The sequence below is a fragment of the Lissotriton helveticus genome, chromosome 6, assembly GCF_964261635.1.
Source record: "Lissotriton helveticus chromosome 6, aLisHel1.1, whole genome shotgun sequence".
In the NCBI taxonomy this organism is placed as follows: Eukaryota; Metazoa; Chordata; class Amphibia; order Caudata; family Salamandridae; genus Lissotriton; species Lissotriton helveticus.
The window spans coordinates 1,958,878,912-1,958,898,964 of record NC_136067.1 but is presented as its reverse complement, the minus strand read 5'-3'; the positions used below and the strand labels follow the sequence as shown (position 1 = coordinate 1,958,898,964).

The 20,053-nt window shown below is 44.4% G+C and overlaps 1 protein-coding gene across 1 annotated transcript in view; it reads right to left on the bottom strand.

The window, feature by feature from the left end:
- Positions 1-20,053, bottom strand: part of OTOF (otoferlin) — a 1,162,910-nt gene that overhangs the window by 255,508 nt on the left and 887,349 nt on the right. Inside the window, exons 7-11 of the mRNA XM_078649977.1 lie at positions 10,671-10,797; positions 6,811-6,865; positions 5,490-5,621; positions 4,019-4,081; positions 2,529-2,613 (exon numbers count right to left, since the gene is read on the bottom strand). Of these exons, the coding sequence (XP_078506103.1) occupies positions 2,529-2,613; positions 4,019-4,081; positions 5,490-5,621; positions 6,811-6,865; positions 10,671-10,797 (462 nt within the window). The remainder of the gene's footprint in view (positions 1-2,528; positions 2,614-4,018; positions 4,082-5,489; positions 5,622-6,810; positions 6,866-10,670; positions 10,798-20,053) is intronic.

Sequence of the window (20,053 nt, the reverse complement as noted above, 5' to 3'; positions counted from 1 at the left end):
ATCTGTTCACAGACATGTGTCAGCAGCAGGCACATTGACCATTTAAGTTACCTTACTCTTAGAAATTGACTTACTGTTTGACTGGTGTACGAGCCCTGGTCAAGCAACAACCATAATCCTAGTCAGAGTTAGGGGCAGGCAAACCCTAAATTATCCTGTGCACACCCTCTGGTAGCGTGGCACAGAAAAGTCAGGGTTAACTTAGAGGCAATGTGTAAAGCATTTGTTCAACACTTCAAACAGCAAAAGAGTGAAAACACCACACAAAAAGATCCAACACCAGGTTAGAAAAATAGAAGTGACTTTAATAAATAAAACAAGATCAAAACGACAAAAATCCAATCAGTAGAACTGGAGTTATTGAAGTTTAAAATGTACAGTGAGTAATAGCACCAAAAAGCACAAAGCGCTAGTGGGGATATCTGGTCGCGCCAGACTAGGACAAAGTCACAAGTTCAGGCTGACCACCATGGAGCGCAGGCAGGCTACAGGGACCCAGTTCAGCCTGCTAAACAGAGTACCTTAAATCCTGGTTGTGGAGTGTAGAGTGGATCCGCGTTGAAGCTGTATCGTGCAGCCGGGGCAATGCATTGGTTCCGAGATGTGGTAAGGCTGCGGGGCAAGTATCTGCTACATCGACGTAAGGGATCCCATCGACGGGGCTTGTGATGCGAAGTCTGGTGTCAGGATGCGATGCGCAGCTGAGGTGATGCGTCTATTCCGATGAGCAGTGGAACTGCAATGCTGAGTTTCATCATCATTGAGGCTGCCGTTGATGAGAGATGCCAGGGAAAGCGTTGTGTAGTGGGGGTTCCAAAGGCGATGAGTTGGCCCCAAGATGTAGTTTAAGGTGGCAATTCGAGTCTTTTGTGACGGGTCCAATTCACGCAGCAGCGGTGATGAGTCACTTCTGCTCATTGATGTGTCGCTCAGCAGAGAAGATGTGTCTTTTCCACTGGGGAGCACCCTAGGCCCCCTTCCAAGGGTCCAGGTCTGGGGTGGCACCACTTCACAGGGTAGACTCACAGATGGCAGAATCCAGGTGCAGGGGTTGAAAGCCTATTATATCCCTGAGGCTTCAGATCAGGAGGCCAGCTAACTAGCCCTTGCAGCCACTAAGGAAGGCTCAGGCCTGGCAAAAGTTTTTTTTTGCGAGGTTGAAATGGCAGGTTACATTGCACATTCAAGCTCTGGAATGGCAGGCTTGAACCATGCTTAAAGGGCAACTTAAGTGGGTGGCACAATTAGTGCTGCAGGCCCACTTGTAGCATTTAATTTACAGGCCCTGGGCACATGTAGTGCACTTTACAAGGGGCTTATAAGTAAATTAAATATGCCAATTGGAGATTAGCCAATAGTACCATGTTTTGAGAAGTGAACACATGCACTTTAGCACTGGTTAGCAGTGGTAAAGTGCACAGAGTCCTAATAACAGCAAAAACAAGGTCAGAAAAAGTGGAGAAGGCAAAAAGTCAGGGAGAAGAGCAGGTCTAACACTTACTCATCAAATATTCATAAAAATATCTTCCAATACGGTCTTCAAAGCACAGCCCTTCACCGAGTTTACGTTATGCTTCCTATTGACATCTTGAAAAAATATTTTTTCAGCCCTTGACTGGATTTGATGATAAACCGAGTTTTTCAAATTTTCTTTTTGCAGAGGCTGTTGTCTGATGTCTTTCCATAGCCTGTCGGCATTGCCCACAATATGGGCATCCACTCCATATGTCACAATTCTCCAAGTTCACAATGTTCAGTCGATGACTGTGTTTCGAAAAATACAAAATGTGGGTATTGTGCCACGACAGATCACACCCTGTTCCTGCTGAGTTCTAAATTATTCACATTGCCGCTTGCATATGTCGATTTTATGTTCTTAAGTGTATGAACGCCCATATTTTAACATATTAAGGAGATCGTTTTAAATAAATGTGGATGCATTTAAATGCCAACAGCGTATTTTTCTGCTGCTCAGAACTTGTGGCGGTGAATGCTTTTTAATATGCTCATTTCAGTGATTGAGTTCTGCTGCCTTCACAGGTGCCGCTGGCTAGCATTTCTTAAAATCTATTTTCCTAAATACCTGACGTGCGAACAATGCAAATTATCTTTGGAAAATACAAAACATAAACACTGTGCATGCTTGAAATGCACAATATTTAACATCTGCAAATATTTATGAATATAACGTAATGTCCTTTAATGAAAAAACTAATATGTACATGTCATGGGGTGCATGATTATATTTCTAAATTTGAGAGCTCACACTGGCCTAATTTTCCAGACCCATGCCCAACTGTTGAACTTTGTAACTTTGCACTCTTTTTCCATGTAGCTGGCAAATGCATAGTCTTTTTTTTATTTCACTGCGCATGCGGTGGGCTGCTGGGAGCTGTTACCATTCCCTGTTGTACCTGCTTGAGGTCCCAGAAAGACAGAAGCCCTCACATGACAGTAATGGATCTGTGATTATGCATTATTTGCCGCTACAGTAAATCACTGGGGAGGGAGGCGGGTGCACCACCTACCTTGTTGCGTGTAAACCGTGCCCACGTCCAGCTTGAAGGACCCCACAAGTGTCCCGCTGCGCAAGAGGTTTTTCGAATGGATGACCTGTCGGATAAAGGAGAAGTGTCACATATTCTGTGGATGACCAGTCGCATAATGAAGCAGAGTCGGATATACTGTCTTATACAGACCCACAGAGGACATTGTGGGTGGCGGGAGGGGTACAACGGGGCAAGATCTAACATGCAGAGTAAATATGAGGGCAAGGAATGGAAAAGAACTGTGTCCTGATTCACAAAGATGACAGCACATTTTTCCAGAGCATTTATGGTCTGTACAAGGCATGTTGTCTGTGCTAACAAATGTTAGAATTAGGGAAAATTTAACTATCTTTAGATGTGTATGTGCAAATGGGATTTGCGAAGATGTGCTTGAGTCTGAGAAAATGGGATAAAATATTAGGTAAAAATATAAGGTGCTACAGGCAACTTCTACTTTCTCCACAAGAAACCATTGAGAATTGGAGCATTGTCAATAACCTTATGCTGTGATGTTGTATGGGCTTTAATTTCCTTTGTAAATTCTTTGTGGCCGCAATGGGATAATGTTTTTGAGCATAAAATATCTAAAAGGCCATCAAGTTAAAGTAACCCTTATTCTCCTGCATGCGTAATCTGAGCCGTAAATCTGACAGCCCAGCCTCAGGTGACCACGGCACCATGGTGGAATCGTCCTTTCCTAAAATGAATGCCAGCACACAATGGGTGTAGGGATAAATTCACCTTCATGCTTCTTCGCTCCTAATGAGGATGTAGCTGTCATCACATTACATGACTTGTATTTATTAATTTCATATGATTTTCTACGGGTTGTGGCAACACTTTGTCAAAAAAGTAATACCAACTTCTACATTTTCTTACAGTAAGAAGACAATTGTGACTTTTAGACTCTTCTGTTTTTTGCAATAATGTCATTTACTGGTTACATTTCAGTATGTTCAAGGTAGGAGGGAGGAGAAAAAAAGTTACATAGTCTTTTTATGCAGAGGTCATGGATGCTGAGGTTTGTGAAAGGCTTGTGGGTCACAAATGTATGGCCCATACTAATTTAGGCTGTTCTTGTGGTAATTTCAGTCTTTCTGGGGAAGGTGGTTGTTTGCTTCTCTAAATCCCAGAAGAAATTAGATCACATTGTTATTTAATTGTCTTGTGTTTTTTGTTCTTTTAACTCTTTATCCTTATCACACCTGGAAGCATAAAGACTGAAACAAAGAAAAGTGATCAATTTGATCTTTAATCTTCCACATTTAGGGGGGTTCTGCAAGTCTTCCCTAATGATCCGCCTACCTCCCTCTTCACTGTCTACAGACTCCTAGCAACATACATTTCTCGATGATTCCTGATGAGTGGTATTAAATAGTGTGCGTGATTAGTTATGCCACATATACCATGCGATGAGGAACACGACTTGGTGTATTTTGTATTCTGCGGACTCTGTCCCAAATACTTACCGAAAGCTTGATTATCTTATCAAACATCACATCTGGCGGCACGTGGAACTCGAAGACAAAGTACTGTGGAGAGAAAAAAAGGTATTCCATTTTATGAACTGTCCATAAGGATTACTAAGCATTATTCATCAACGGTGCTTCTTCGAGTCAGTGTGTAGCTCATACACCAGAGGTATGAGAGAATGATGCGGATAGGGTGTATTACAATACAAAACTGAACAATGCTTCAAACGTAGGCACAGTCTTATGCCTTCTGGACGCCAAGGTTGGAGACCATGCAAAGAGAACTTTGGTAACTGGATGATGCACACATTACTCAGAAGACCAGGTGAATTGAAACTGAAAGAAAGTCATTTCAAAGGAGTCTCCTGGGATTAGAAGGAGAGCAGGAGTAGGTTCCAGTGACACTCAAATTGTGGGTTTGGCTGTTTGCATTTCTAGCTGTTTTGCTGCCTTGAAAGACTAGGGATTTGTCTTGTGTCTGCAGTGCCTGGGATGATGGTCGCAGTGATTTGCTCTTGCAGGGACATGGGGATCAGTCCAGCGATGGTTCTGAAGTCGCCTTGGACCTACAAGCACTCGCCTGCAGTCCACAACAGCCTCGAGAAGAAGATCAAATTCCAACCTCGCCAGCTCAGACCTTCACCACTAAAAGGTCAATAGAATGAGTAATAACATAATTTGTACAGAGGCTTTGTAAATTCTAGCATTGATGGTGTCACGACTTAACTGTAAAGTCCATTTTGACCCACAACCGAGGTGTAGTCAGAGAGGCAGATTCCAATGTAGGAAAGGGTGTAGTCCAACCCCACACCTCCGCAGAGTAAGTTTGTTCAAGTAGTTTGAGGTTAAATGCAAAAGGGAAATACTAAGCAGATTTGTCCTCCAGGGGAACGTTGAAAAAGAGGTGCAGAACAGATGCTACCCAACACTTGGCATCACTGAGTGCAACATTGGTTAAGAAATTGCTGGAGCACCGGGGATGAAGTAATAACTTTTGGATGGCGGTCTTTGACATAGTGGTGTGAGGAAAGGGTTGCTACGGAACATAAATAAGAGTTACAGTGGAGAAATTGGTTTCACAATCCACATAAGATGGGCTCATAGCTGGTCCAATGGCACCAAACGTGTGTCATTCTGGATCAACTATGTGACAATGTGGATGATATTAGTGAGAACTTCAAAGTAATTTTGCAAAGCCTTGTTACATCTGAACAACAGCTGCGACCACTGCAGGTAAGAGCGGTGGGGAGGTGGGGCCGGCTGGTGGGGGGATTTCGAGAGATGACCACGAGGGAAAATTAAATAAATAATTAATTTTCCCTTGTGGTCGTCCCTCGAAATCCCCCACAGCGGGCCCCACCTCCCCATCGCTCTGACCTGCAGCGGCCGCGGCTGCTGAACAGTGGCACTCCTGCCACAAAGTGCGGAACCTTGTTCGGCATATCAGAAAGTAGTAACAGTGTCCTACCTCATTGTAGTAGGGGCAGTTGGTTGACTCCTTCATTGATGTGTATTTTTTCTCATCCCCGACTTCAACGCACACAACTGGGTCCATGTTCAACCCCACCAGCTGCCGCGCCTCAATCACTGTGATGCTAACCTGGGATGGGCAATGACAAACAGAGGCAGCTTTAGCAGACGCTCTTCCATACACGCCACTCAACTTCATACAAATAAAGCATATACCACGGGTCAACCTAACCTCCACACTTCAGGTTCCTCCATTGCAAGGCTGTACATTTTGGCATGTTCATAATCAATCTAAAGTACCACTGTGGTTCTGGAGACAGGCCCCACAGTGGTGCCATCTCTGTACGTGCTCGCAGTGCTACCTCTAACACTAAAATACCCAACACAATGGAGCAAGACTATGAAAGCATTGAAATGGAAGAAGGCAAGATTAAGGGCCTGATTTAGAGTTTGGTGGACAGCAATTTACTCTGTCAGGGCGAAGTAGTAAAGTACTCTGTCGCCCTGTGGGAGTACAGCCCGGCCAAATTTAGAGATGTTCGTCGGCCCAGCGGACATCTCTTGCATTTACAGAAACCACCATCACAACAGTTCCAGTAAATGCATTTAAAGTTACAGAGACAGAGCCGGACGTCAAGTTTTCAAACTTCTTTTTTATTTTTAAAAGGAAAATTTTAAAAAACAATGACGCCCTGCCATGGGAGATTTCTCCCATGGTGAAGTGGTCATGTTGCAATTTTTACTGCCAGCTTTTACCTGGCAGTGATGGACAGTGAAAACTGGGCATGTGTTCACCCACTGTAAATTGGCCAGGTGAACACATGGTCAAACCTCCGACGCCCCTTACTCCGTCGGGACATCGGAGTTGTATGCAGGCGGCGGATGCAGAGTCGTTTTTCTACCATCTACATACTGAAGTTCTGCCCAACTCTAAATAAGGGGGATGGAACTTAGCTTTAGTGTAGATGATACTCCGTTGCGATGGAGTACTATTTCTGCCTAAGTCTAAATCACACCCCAACTCAGATAAAGACACAGAGCACAGTTCTGTGCGCTGCATACGCTGGAGCATTGACCCTACAGCCCTGCATATAATCGCCACACTCATAACCCGTCACCAAGGTCTGTTCCTAAAGGTCAAGAAAGGACATGATTGACTTGAGTTTGTCCATTGGAATGATCAGGCTGAAATCGACAACACGCTCATCAGTGTCCAGGTGGGTCTTGTTTACCCAGCCAAGGGACATGTCTCTCAAAATTATGCACTCAACCGCACTGTTCAACAAAAAAGGAAGTGTAGGTGAGCAACACAGGCTTACTTGGTAATCCATTGGCCTCCCCGCGCTCGGCTCCATCTTTATATCAGGCTTTGACCTGTACAGGTTGGAAAAAAGTCAGCAATGAGCAGGAAAGTATTCAGAATATATATAGTGGCGACTGTACATTGACTGACCTATTGATCTACACATTAAGCCAATTTCATATGAACTATCCACAAGCCTCGCTGAAAAATATCAATTATGCAGTCATTTTTCTTTGTTCTCTCTACTCCACTGTGTGCCATATAATGCATTTTTTACCACATGATTAAATATTCACAGTCCAGTCAACTACTTAGCTGAAAAAACGTATCAGTTGTTTAAGCTCTCACATGTAACATCTGTGTGTGGTCTGCAGTTAACAGTGTTATAGACAGTTTCGGGCTATTGGAGTGATACATTAATATTACATTAAGGATCAATGACAGCTGTTATCTCCAGTACTGCATTAGCAAATCTAATATAAAGAAGCATTGTCAAAGCAAATCGGTCTTGGCTGTGATACCGATGTACAGACATCTTTGATTTGTCAATGCATTTATTCCCCTACGTGCATGGCAGCCATCTTGGAATGCTTTTTTCTTAAACTTTATGAAAAGGATTTCAAGATGTCCACCATGTGTATGTACACATCCGTGCGCATGCATGGTGGCCATCTTGGAAGACTTTTTGATAAAGCTTAATAAAAAGCATGCCAAGATGGTCACCGCACATTTCATATATGCATAAACTGTTTGCATAAAACTTGAGAAAATACATTTAAAGTCAATAAACCTCCATGCACATGGACGGTGGACATCTCGAAATGTTGTTTTTTAATCTTTATGAAATCTATTCCAAGATAGTTACCCATGCGTATGCACACCTCACAGTTAATGTTTTCATAAAAGTACTCCAGGATTGCTGCTATATTATTGTTGTCAAGTAGCAGACAGCGCGTGGTGGAGGCTAGCGGGCCCAGGGTGTGGAGTTGGGAGTTGATTTATTAATTTGTAAAAAACTAGTTGAGGGCTGGAAGGAAAAAGGAAGCAGGGAGAGAACATTACCTCTCGTGCACTAAAAAGCAGGGTACTTGTGTCAGCAATCAGAGGATACTACTCAGACTACTCGGCCAATGAAAACATAGTGATACCAAAATATTCCTTGGGTAGGACAAACACAAGAATAGGAAGGAAATCCACTGAATCAGGATCAATGGACTGGGAAACACAAGAAATCCATTGAATCATAAGCAAAGGGTGGACGGTAAGGCCACTCTAAGGCACAGATGTACCAGAAGTCATGCCACTCAGGGCAGCAAGTAAAGTTACACATCACTGCGTTGTATGAATGGGAGTGAGCAGAGCAGGACCATAGCTGCTAAGATGTGGAGCTTTTCTCGTCTGACCCTGCGCTGGTGCACTTTAGGGAGCCGTGCACCAATGCAGACACCCTGGCTCTGCAGTGTAAGGGTGTCTGTGTTGTTTGAACTCTGAAGCATAGTTTTTGTACAGGTAGGGGTCCCTTGTAGTACAAAAGCTATGCTTTAAATCTCTCCCCCCCCTGTGTTCGTATACTGTACAATGCCACACACATGTAAAGCTAGAAAAACTAAACGAAATGAACAATTTCTGCTTTGTTACGCCTGCCTCGAGGAGACACAGGAGTTTGGCCCAAAGCCCTGTCTACAATTCTTTGTAGCTGAGATTACATCAAAACTCTTGGGCAGCTGCATATTTGTAAATGACGCTTCTCCATCACTGACTACTGGAAATAGAAAAGAGTCTGTGCAGTAAGGATAGTAGAGTAAAATTACTTTAAATCTGGTAGTTTTATAGCCAATTTGAGAATGGTGTGAATGATGCCAATATATATGTGGTTTAGACTGCACTTTTTCAGAACGGCCACTAGGGGCAGTGTTCTATTATTTCTAGTTTAGCTGCAACATTATGTGATTCAGCCAATCCTCTCTTGATCACCGCTATCTTGTACTGGTCAAACTACAAAAGTACACCTCACTACACAGGATACAAGATGACCGCAGCTGTGTATCGGCTTCATCACCAAAGCGAATCACCAGTGTGTAGGCAGAGAGAGCAAGGGCTCCACATCTGGACACAGTCATTCCATCGTAGGGTAAACATACAACTAAACATATGATGAGAGGGACTTAACGCGTACTTCTACAGCAGTGGGAGTACACTTCAATGAATCATTTGCGAAACCAATCGCTAGACACTTTTGTGATTCAGGCAGAGTGAGGGCACTGTTGGCACATGACCATACCTCTCGCAGAAAAGGATGGACATAGTGTGAGGTCACACTTGAGGCCCTACTAGCATACTGGATTAGATTAATTTTGTTCACAATAAATACAAATGACAGGTTGGGTATTTTGATCTCTTTAGATGTTTGCAGGTTAGGCTCAGGACTTTGGTAATATTAGAAAAGCAACAATTGTTGGGCAAGAGTAAATCAAGAGGCCACTGGGTATGAAATGTAAAACAAATGAATGGTCCTGGCAGTCCTTTTCTGCTCTGATTCTGGCAGCATACTGATTGCACCCCTCCACAAACCTACTCCAACTCCCCTCTGCTATGCAAACGTGAGCTGTTGGAAGGTCAACCCCTGTATAGGCTGTGGTGCCAAGCTAAGGATGAATTATACACTACATAAGTGTCAAATAGCAATAATAATAAGATATACTTCAGGACAATAATTCAGCACAATAGATAATGTCTTGGTCTTCTCCATGTTGTGGGTTTCAACAGGGCCAGTGCACAAAAGCTTCCATTTTTACAAGTTCACGCTTAAATTTGACATCTTTGTAGATGGTGACTTTCAACATACTTTGCACGTACAGGATAGGATATTCAGAAAGTGTTTGCTTGCTGCACACATTTATTTGTAAGTATTTTATCATGACACTGTACATTGTACAATATGTTCAAGCACAGACTCAGTGCGAATTAAGCCTGTTTTATTATATAAACTGCTTTCGAGCTTTAGCTTGTTAGAGGAGAACTTCCATGGATTATCCTGGACATTCGCCCGTGCCTGATCTCCAGCCTTGCTGACTTCCATCACTATCCAGAAAAAGACTGCAGCCTGTTCTACATCAGACTGGCTTCTGGCTACATCACACATACAGATAAATGGGAGTGAGGTTGCTCTGGCTGAATACACTTCTTATTATGCTCTCTAGAGTAGAGTCAGTGTAGGTAGGGATTTTACTATGATATACATTCATATAATCACTGCAATTTTATAATGGTTAAATTACTCATCTTTTTTACCATTCTTGTAATGCTGGTCACAATGCTTTGTTTCCTTCTACTAATAATTGCAGCTTATGTATTTTACTACAATTATGCAATTGCTATAATAAAAGATTGAAATGCCAATTTGTGTATTTCTTGTGCCTCCCTTTGGACATGCCTAAGGTAATCATGAAAGAGTAGATCTGGTTCCACGATTTCCTTGGGGGAGTCAGAGCTGTCATCTTCTAAGTTTGCAGACACCATCAGGTACCCTGTCAGGTTTAGGGGTCCAGATGGTGCACTGTGAGCTAGCCAGGAATTGGAGCAGCATATTCTGATGATATGATTGGACAAAGTTCCCATATTTTTACACATATGTTGTCCAAACGCACAGTCTTAAGTGATTAGTAGGAACCGTATGACCCCCCCCCCCCCCGGCAACCAAAGTGCAAATCATATTTAATATTGCTTCTTGGTCTGCACCAAGATGCTGTACAAGACATAAACCACATGAGCACGACCAGTACATGATTGTATACATAAACTCATCCAATATACTCGGCACAGCAAACACATCCCTATGAAGAAGACCTAGAGAGTAGTCAGCAGGGAAGAGCTCACCGTTTGTTGGAGACATTGGTCGTAACCGCTGTGACTGACGCCAGGGAGATGGTGTCTGGATCCAGGCCACCGCCCAGGCGCATGGCCTTACGGTCAAGGTCTTCCGTTTCCAGCACAGCGGGTTCATCTGCAACAACAACACAATGAGCATTACTCAGAAAAGTGAAATCACCTTCATCACAAGTTGCTCTCATTATTTAAAGACTTTGCTAGAAGCTCAATTAATATTCTTATTCAAGACTTATCCTTGGGCCTACTGCATCTTGCTAGCTGTTAGAATTCTCAGATGTGAATTAATAGGAAAAAATGGTCATGCCACTGTAGTCAATATCTCTTTCAATTACACCACACTTTATACCCAAAATTCTGAATACAATATTACAAAAGAGTGAGTAAATGTGGATCTGGTACTTATGTGTGTTTGGTAAATTTGAAGAGCATTGTTAATCAAGAGATGAGACAAAGCACCCCTTTGGACGTGCCAGCTGCCCCACACGTTTGCATCTGGTTTCCAGCCCTGTGAGGCAGTTCAGACTCCATAATCTGGTAATACATTTACTTTCTTGCCTCTGCAGACTTTATCAACATAGTCAAGGCCAGTTATACAGTAAACTCAATCGATTCCAGCTCACTAGTACCTGACAGAATTCTTACCACTTCCTCAAAAGCAACCAAACCAACTGCAATAATATAACGATTGTTGGCCACTTCAAAACCCCAGGAATTATTCAGGCGTGTAGCTTAGTCAGTGAGATTTCGAAAGGGGGTGAGTCTCAAATTTCCCAACTAAAAAAGCAGTGAGTGAGATGACCAAGGTTTGGGATGGACTGTTCACATGAGGAGCACAGTCAGTAGTAATTTGCATTAAGTTGGTCTCAGGCTGATTTAGAGTTGGGCGGACAGGTGCTCCATTTCAACGGCAGCGGAGTACCCTGTCCACCAAACTAAAGCTCTGCCCACCTGATTTGTAATTGGGCAAGCAAACCGCAAATTTTACACTGATGGAATAAAATGTACTCCATCAGTGTTAAATATTTTCTAAAGCCCTGACATAAAAAAAGAACAATGACCCCCACACCGGGGGAGAAAACTCCCATGGTGTGGATGTTATTAATTTTTTTTTTAAAAAAACAATCTCCGGCTTCGGGAGTTTGTTTTTGAAAAATGAAAAACGTTGGAAAAGTTTGACGGCCAGACGTCATGTTTGACGGAGCCGTCCTTCAAAGTTTTCCTACACCAATCGGAACTGCCATGACAGCTGTTCTTGTCAATGGATGGAGATGTGCACAGGGCTGGCGGGCAAGTCTACATTTTTATTATTATTTTACTTATTTTTTATTAAACAACGCTTCCACTGTATCAAGTACAAAAGGCATGTACACACACTTTGGGCTCAGATAGGCAGAGTACAATTTGTGATATCCATAGATCATATTTTGGTTACAGACAATCTCACCATCACATGAGCCTACTATGTATCCATTATAGAAGTGCAACTGCAGTTTATCATTTTATGTTCGTAAAACCTATACTCTTCATAACAACTAAACAACACTAATAATCCTCCCAACTAGGGAATAAGTCCCTGCCCCCCTCCAGTTTCCATACAAGTCTAAATTTGGCAGGCGGAGTAAAGGTAGGGTGGCAAACATAAAGTCTTCTGTCACTGTGTCTTCCTTTACTCCAGCTGCCAACCCCTAAATCAGGCCCTCTACCTAGAGTGGCTCAGAAGGTGAAAAATGATGGTTTGCAATGCTAACCTGAGCAATAGCCCACTGGCTGGTAGACTATTTGCAATCACTCTTCCTATCACCTTTTGGTTGTCTGATTGGCAATGGTGCGCCTGGAAACCTGATATTGGGACAGCTTACCAAGCCTACTACTGCTGATGTTTATGAATTCCAAAACATAGTAAGTTAACATCCAGACAAGAATGATTTCTGGAGTGTAGATAAACTACTTTTTTACTAAACTGGTCACTAAATATATTTAAGTTCCTGATCCAACATACGAGCCAGTTAAAACCTGTTAGTGAAATCAAGACGACCAGAAAAACCAACACAGAAACAGCAGACCCGACTCAGGGCCCCCAAATCCAACCGCCAAGTCAACAATTAATTTATTTGGGTATCTTTAAAAAAAGTGTTGGTGAACTTTGGCAGTAGAAACTTGGATGAAAACCCTTTGAATGTGGAGGCTTTTTTCTAGGTAAAGCATATGATTTCATATGATTCCCTTTCATTTCATGAATTCAAGTATACTGTTTCTGGCATCCTTCATTCTTGCTCCCCATAACCTCCACAGTCAGTGCTTAATTTGTAAAAGAATAAGTGCCAGGGCTATCATCAGGAGGCCACTTCAGCTTGTACAAATGTATCCTTCTACAAATATGACAATTCAGACTATTTCAGGTCCCCAAAGCTATAAGACTGGCACGGGCAAAAGGTAATATTCATTTTAATTGTATATTTATTAGTAATAATTAACTGTTTTTGTGGTAAAGTCTAAATAAGATGTGCAGCGCCACCTTGTGGGAGACAGTCACAAGCGCCAGTGTTGACAAATAAGCACCGGTGCCGAGCACCGGAAACCGCTGGCTCAAAGTAGGCATTGCCCTCACATGCATCAAAATAGTCAATAGCAATTCTTTATTTGCGATTTTTAAGGAATCGCAATTAAAGAATCGCTATGGCCTATGCATGTTGGAATCGCAAAAAAATTGCGATTCCTACACATTCCTTAATTGAAACTCACAAATTGCGTGTCGCAATTAAGGAATTGCTTCCCATTCATTCTAGGTACTCGCAAATTGCGCATGCAATTTCAAGAGTGCCAAAAGGACACCCTGTTGCACTCCTAAAATTTCAATTTATCCACATGTAGCGCACACACATGCCCCTAGGGAATGTGTGTATGTAACATGGGATTTTTCAAAGAAATCGAAAAGTTACATCAACTTTAGATTGGCGGTAATTTGCGATTCCTATTTGCGAAATTGCTACTTTTTACTGGTTAATGCATTGCATTTAAGAAACGCAATTTGCTTAAATGCAATCGCAATTTGAGTAATTGCAAATTTTGCGATTACTTAAATTTTGATTTTTGCCGGTCGCAAAGGGGCAGATTCATGTGGCCCAAAATCCTTTTACACCTGCTTCGTACTTATCTAAGCATTACTTGCTTAAGTATTTTTTACTGCTCTTGGAGAACACATTTGCAAATGTATGTACTTTGCTATAAACCCTTCAACTTAAGAACTTTACAACTCACTATTCATTCGTTTTTTTACAGAAAGAAAACTATAAAAAAAACTATTGCACATTGGAGTTTTACGGGATGGAAAGGAAATTTATCAGTGAAATATATTTCACTACTACCCCATTTCGGCATAATGGAATGGATTCTATAGAAAATAAGTGGCACTTTTGGAATCTAACCACACATAGAATTATTCTACAATGTATCCCTTTTGACGCCACAAATGTGCAACAGGGCAGGTGCCTCAAGGTGCTGGCTGTGTTCCTATGTTGTGCGGTTTCTTTAGGGGTCCCCAATTTTATCTGGTGTCTTTAACTACCCACATCCCCTTGTTATCACTAACCAGCCACCGTCCGGCTTTAACTACCTACAAGTCTCTAAGTGCAGCTACCCTACTCCATTACCACTACCCAGCCCCCACCTGGCAACAGTGGCAACTTGCCCGGGGCCTAGAGCCTTCTAGGCACTATGTACTCATTTGCTGTATTTCATTTTAATATCAGATGCTGAACAAATACAAAAAGGCACTCATTCATACCCTAGAAATGGGTAGAGATGTACAAACTGCAGTGCTACTCAGCTTCCCTGGTATGCATCTAAAGTTCTTTACACCACAAATCTCTCTGCCATCTTAGGATGGAATACCAGAGTCATCAGGACAGATGAGAGCGACCTACCCACAGTTTAAGGGATTTGTACACAGAAGCATCTCAAAAGATGGAAGACTCACCCACCACCAACTGCTGACAACCATCTCCAAATCCGCATTCTCAATATATCCAAATATATCAAAATGTTATGTTGGTCCATATTAATGGAACCCACAAGCTCAATTATAAACATACGTGGGATAGTGCCAAACACGTCAATAATTAATCAATATAGCAAGCTAAGCTAGCATCTGGGATTGGCTCATGTCTTCCTTAAAGAGACAAGTGGTCACTGTAGCATCGTGCTACAAAGAACCACAGACACAGGTTCTACTTTTAAGGAGCTTTATTCTCTGCTACCTGTCTTTACCCTGTCCCTACTCTAACTGCCCCTTCCCTTGTCCGTCCCCTCCTCTTCCTGTCCATCCCCTAAGCTCCACCCACAACCACTAGTCTGCTAACTTCACAACATCTCCCCCCTTTGTAACAAACAAAACAAACATACTGGCTTCTCAGTCCATTTCTTCAATGAGTCTTTTGGGTGGACGTGTGTCGCGATGAGGTCGTGGTGACCTAGCTCTCGGACCAGCATTGTTCATTATCTCATGGACAGGACCCGTGGTATCACGATCATCTGAACGTGGTTCTTCTGAACTGGGAGTGTCCATTTCACTCACCACGGTTCCGGTGGTGTCTCGTGATAACTTCTTGAAATGCGAAATGTTTCTCATGACTCGCCGATGCTCTGATTCCGCAGTCAGCATTGTTCCTTTCTTTTTCGTGATTAGCAAAGGTTCATCCTTGAATAGGCAGTCGGTCTTCCTTTGCTGTTCTTGCTTGACGAGAACACGGTCCCCTTCATGTAAGGACAGTGACCTCGCTCTTCTCCGGCGGTCGGCATATGACTTCATTCTGTCCTTATTGCGTCTGTCCGTTATCACCATCTCTTGATGGTCTCGTGCGGGCGATGACGTATACAAGGCCCCTTCCCACGTTGGAATGCGATTCCTCATGGGGCGTCCTAGCATGAGTGTCGCCGGGGACTGCCCAGTCGTTGCGTGAGGGGTTGTTCTGTAGGCTCGGAGAACCTCGTTGAGAGCCACTTGCAGATCTTTGCCCTCCGTAGTAGCATGTTGAAAAGTCTTCTTGAGTGTGGCCATGAATCTCTCGATTGTTCCATTAGCTTGAGGCCAGAGAGGTGTTATCCTGCGATGATGAAAATCCAGGTGTCTCGCAAAAGCTGCAAAGTCTTGCCCGTTAAAAGGGGGTCCATTGTCCGTTTTCACCTTCGTGGGAACACCCCATGTGGCAAAGACTTCATCAAGGACTTTGATGGTACTAGAGGCATTTGTGGATGGTACAAAGTATGCCATGGGATAGCGAGAATGCTCATCAATGATGGCCAACACATATTTGCCAGATGCCAGGGGTCCATAGAAGTCAATGGCGATCTCCTGCCATACTCCCGGGGGCAACCTGGTCATGTGCAGTGGTGCTGGAGGATCACTCTTGCTGGTGAGCTGACAGAGGTGACAGTCTTTCAATGTCTCTTCTACCAGTTGATCCAGATAGGGAAACCATACTCATTCCCGTAGCGCACGTTTAGTCGACACGATCCCCCGATGCCCTTCATGTGCAAGGGCAACCACTCCTTGCCTTAGTTGAGTGGGGATCACGATACGCTAGTCTCGCAGTAGTATGCCATCAGTGGTGGCTGATAGTTCACCACAGACATGCCGGAAGGCTTGCATTTCTCGTTTGATAATGGGATCAGTCTCTTCATCCTGAGGGTCATGTCTCCACCTGTTGTTTCGAACCCTGCGAAGGACTTTCTGCAGGACGATGTCTTGAGCCGTACTTTCCCGGATGGTAGCCATGGGGATAGCTGGGGGTAGGGCTTGGTCAGTCACAAAATGTATGTATTCTTCCGCGATGGATGACTTGGAGACTGACGATGCAAGTGGGTGCCGGGACATATAATCAGCCGGGTTTTCTGATTTGCCAGGCTTGTGGATAATGGTGAATGTGTACTCCTGTAGCCTTAAGCCCCATCTTTCAATCCTTGGGGGCATCTTTGATCGTGGGTTTCCGTAAATGGTGACAAGGGCTTGATGGTCTGTGATTAAAGTGAAATGTTTGCCGTATATGAAAACATGAAAATGTTCACATGCCCACACAACGGCAAGGCTTTCCTTCTCGGGCTGCGAGTAAGCCCTCTCCGGGTCTGTCAGGCTGCGGCTCGCATAAGCAATGATACGACGTTGATCTGAGTCTTTATTATACTGGGCCAGGATGGCACCGAGTCCGACGGGACTGGCATCCACAGTTATCTCAGTCTTTCTTTGTGGGTTGAAGTAAGACAAGTGATCCGCAGACTCCACCGCCTTCTTGATTTCCTTGAAGGATTGCTCACATTGAGGAGTCCACTCAAACGGTTGACCTTGTTTGGTCAAGATGCGGAGAGGATGACTGATCGTCGCATAGTCCCTGATGTAGCGAGCACAGTAACTAGCCATGCCTAAGAACGACCTGAGTTCACTGACGTCCTGGGGACTCTTGGTGTTGTTCAGGGTCATGATCTTGTCAGGATCAGGTTTCATGCCAGCGCTTGAGAAAATGTGGCCAAAGAATTTTAGTGTGTTCTGATGAAATTCACATTTCTCTTTGTTTAGAGTCAGGTTGGCCTCCAATAACGCATGACAGACACGATTGAGTGCAATATCGTGTTCTCGTAGATCAGAACCATATACAAGTATGTCATCGCTATAATTAAGCGTGTTGGGAATGTTTTGGATAACTTGCCGAATGGCTTCCTGAAATATTTCGGCTGCGGAGGAAACTCCAAAACTCAGTCTCTTATATCTGAACAACCCCAGATGGGTTGCGAATGTGGTGATGTATCTTGACTTTACATCTAGTTCTAGCTGGTGGTAACCTTTATTTAAATCCAACTTGGAAAACACTGTTGCACCATTGAGGGCGGAGATCATATCGCTCAGATGGGGTCCCGGATGTCGTTCTCTTTTGATTGCAGTATTGGGCAGGCGCATGTCCACACAGAGTCTGACTTTGTTGGCCGTGCCCTTCTTGGGTACTATAACTACTGGGGACACCCACGGTGTGGGACCATCCGTGCGCTCGATGATGTCAGCAGCTAACAGATCCTGGAGTTCTTCCTCAACAGCAGCCTGAAGATGGAACGGTACCCTTCGCGGATGTTGAGCGATGGGCCTGACTTGTTCATTGATGTGTAATCGCACTTGGCAGTCTTTCAATTTGCCTAGTCCTTGAAATAGTCTGGGAAATTGGCGGGTCACATCTTGGTTACCGCTAACCTTGAAGAGGATTTCCACTAGGTGAAGACGTTCAGCTGTCGGAAGGCTCAGCAGACAGTCTGCTTCTGGGCCTTTGATGACATGGATGACCGCTGAAATGGTTGTGTCCTCGTGCTTGAGGGTCGTCGAGAACTTCCCAAGGCAGGGAAGTGGCTTCTTTGCCATCCACGTGAAAACCCTCACTGGTGCAAATGTCAGAGGAGGACGTGGACTCATTCTTTCATATTCGGTGACCGGAATATAGTTCAAGGAGTCTAGTACGAACTTTGTGTCATGATTGCCAACTGTGATGTCCAAACGAGGATACGTTTTCAGTTGGTCCGGATCTGCAGCTAGGTTCAGGTATTCGATGGTGTATGCTGAGTCTTGGGATGAAGGTCTCGAGTCCTTGGACGGTGACCTCCGTTCCCACCTGGACCGGCGGGACTCTCTGCTGGAGTGTGACGACCCAGAGGACTGCTCAGTCAGTTCTTGGACAGCTCGCGCATGATGTCTTCGAGTGTCGGACCGGGATGTCCTCGAAGTGCTGTTTCGTGTGTCAGACTGAGATGTCCTGGTTGCACTATTTCGTCTCTCCTTGTTGTATTCCCCACACATCGCTTCGAAATGATTAGTTCGACCGCACTTCCGACACCTCTGGCCCATGGCAGGGCAGCTATCCACATGAGGGTAATCATACCCACATCTGTAACATTTCCTCACTCTCTCTGGTTTTCTCTCTTTCTTCCATGGCTCTCGCCACTGGTATCTTGACTGATCTTGACGGGAGGGCGGGCGTGACCTCCATTGTCTGTCCCTCGAACTCCTTCGATTGTCGCTTTTGGCGTGGACTCGTCGCACTTGTTTGTGACTCCCTTTGTGTCCTGTTTCAATATCAGCCGCATACTCCTCCGCCTGGTCATAGACTCGTGTCATCTCCTCTATGTCGTCTAGGCTATGTTCTTTCCTCAATAGTCGCCTCCTCAGTTGATCGGAGTGGCATCCATCTATTATTTGTGACTTAATTGCAGCATCTGTTGAGAAATTATCAAATTCACAATGCTTGGCTAGTCTCCGCAGGCGCATCATGAAAGTACTCATGGGTTCTTCCTTCCCTTGACGAGCCGAGTGGAACGTATGGCGTTCGTAGTCCACATTTTTCTTGTGAAGAAATCTTTTGTTGAGTGCGTCACGCACTTTGTCATAGGTGTCCGCCTCAGCAGCAGGAAGGTCTTTGATTATTTTGACTATTTCCCGCCCCGCCAGGTTGCGCAGGGCAATCAACTTCTTCTTGTCCGCAGTCACTTCCGACCCTTCGATGTAGTCTTCAAATTCTTCCAGCCATTCTTGCCAACTGGGACCCATGCTTCCCCCAGTGGCCACTTTGAGAGGCTCGGGCGCTCGTAGGTGCGATTCACCTGCAACCTTGGGCTTGACGTCGCCTTGTTGCGGTGGATTGGCTTCATCGTCAGACACCATGTTGTCCGAGGGGCGTCCCGCTTGCCTCACTGATGTGTTTGTTTCCTGCTATTTACTTAGTCGTCGATGCTTGTCTTGTCACTGCTTGTTTTCAGTTTCGGGTATCAATGCTTGTTTAACTTTAGGTGCCAATGCTTGTTTGTTTGCCAATGCTTGTTTAACTTTAGGTGCCAATGCTTGTTTATTTTGCTCAATGCCTGACTTCAAAATGGCCGCCTACAGTTTGCACAGGGAAGGTGTCCCGAAAGTTGCCTGACTCAAAGATGGCCGCCGTGATCATCCACAGGCACTACTTTCTCTCTCTTCATTAGACTCTTTTCTTCACCCAGGACTCACCGGCAGTCGTTTTCAGGAGCAGTACCCTCCAGATTCAGCTCCCTCAGGTCACCGCTACCGTCAGGTGAGGTTGGGGTGGGCTCCCGCCTTACTTTGCAGGGTCCTCGGCGGTGGCTTGCTAAGTCTCACGCATCGGGCGTGAGATTCTCCGACGTTGGAGCCACTCAAGCTCCGATTATTTCACGCTCAGCAGCGCTCGGCAGCAGGCCTTCGTGGGGCGATCTACCCCAAGATTCACTCTCCCCCGACCACAGCAGACATCAGGTTGGGTTGGGGTAGGCTCCCAGCTCACTTTCGGAGTTCCCGCTTCTTCGGTGCCGATAGCGTGCCAAAGCTCACGCATCAG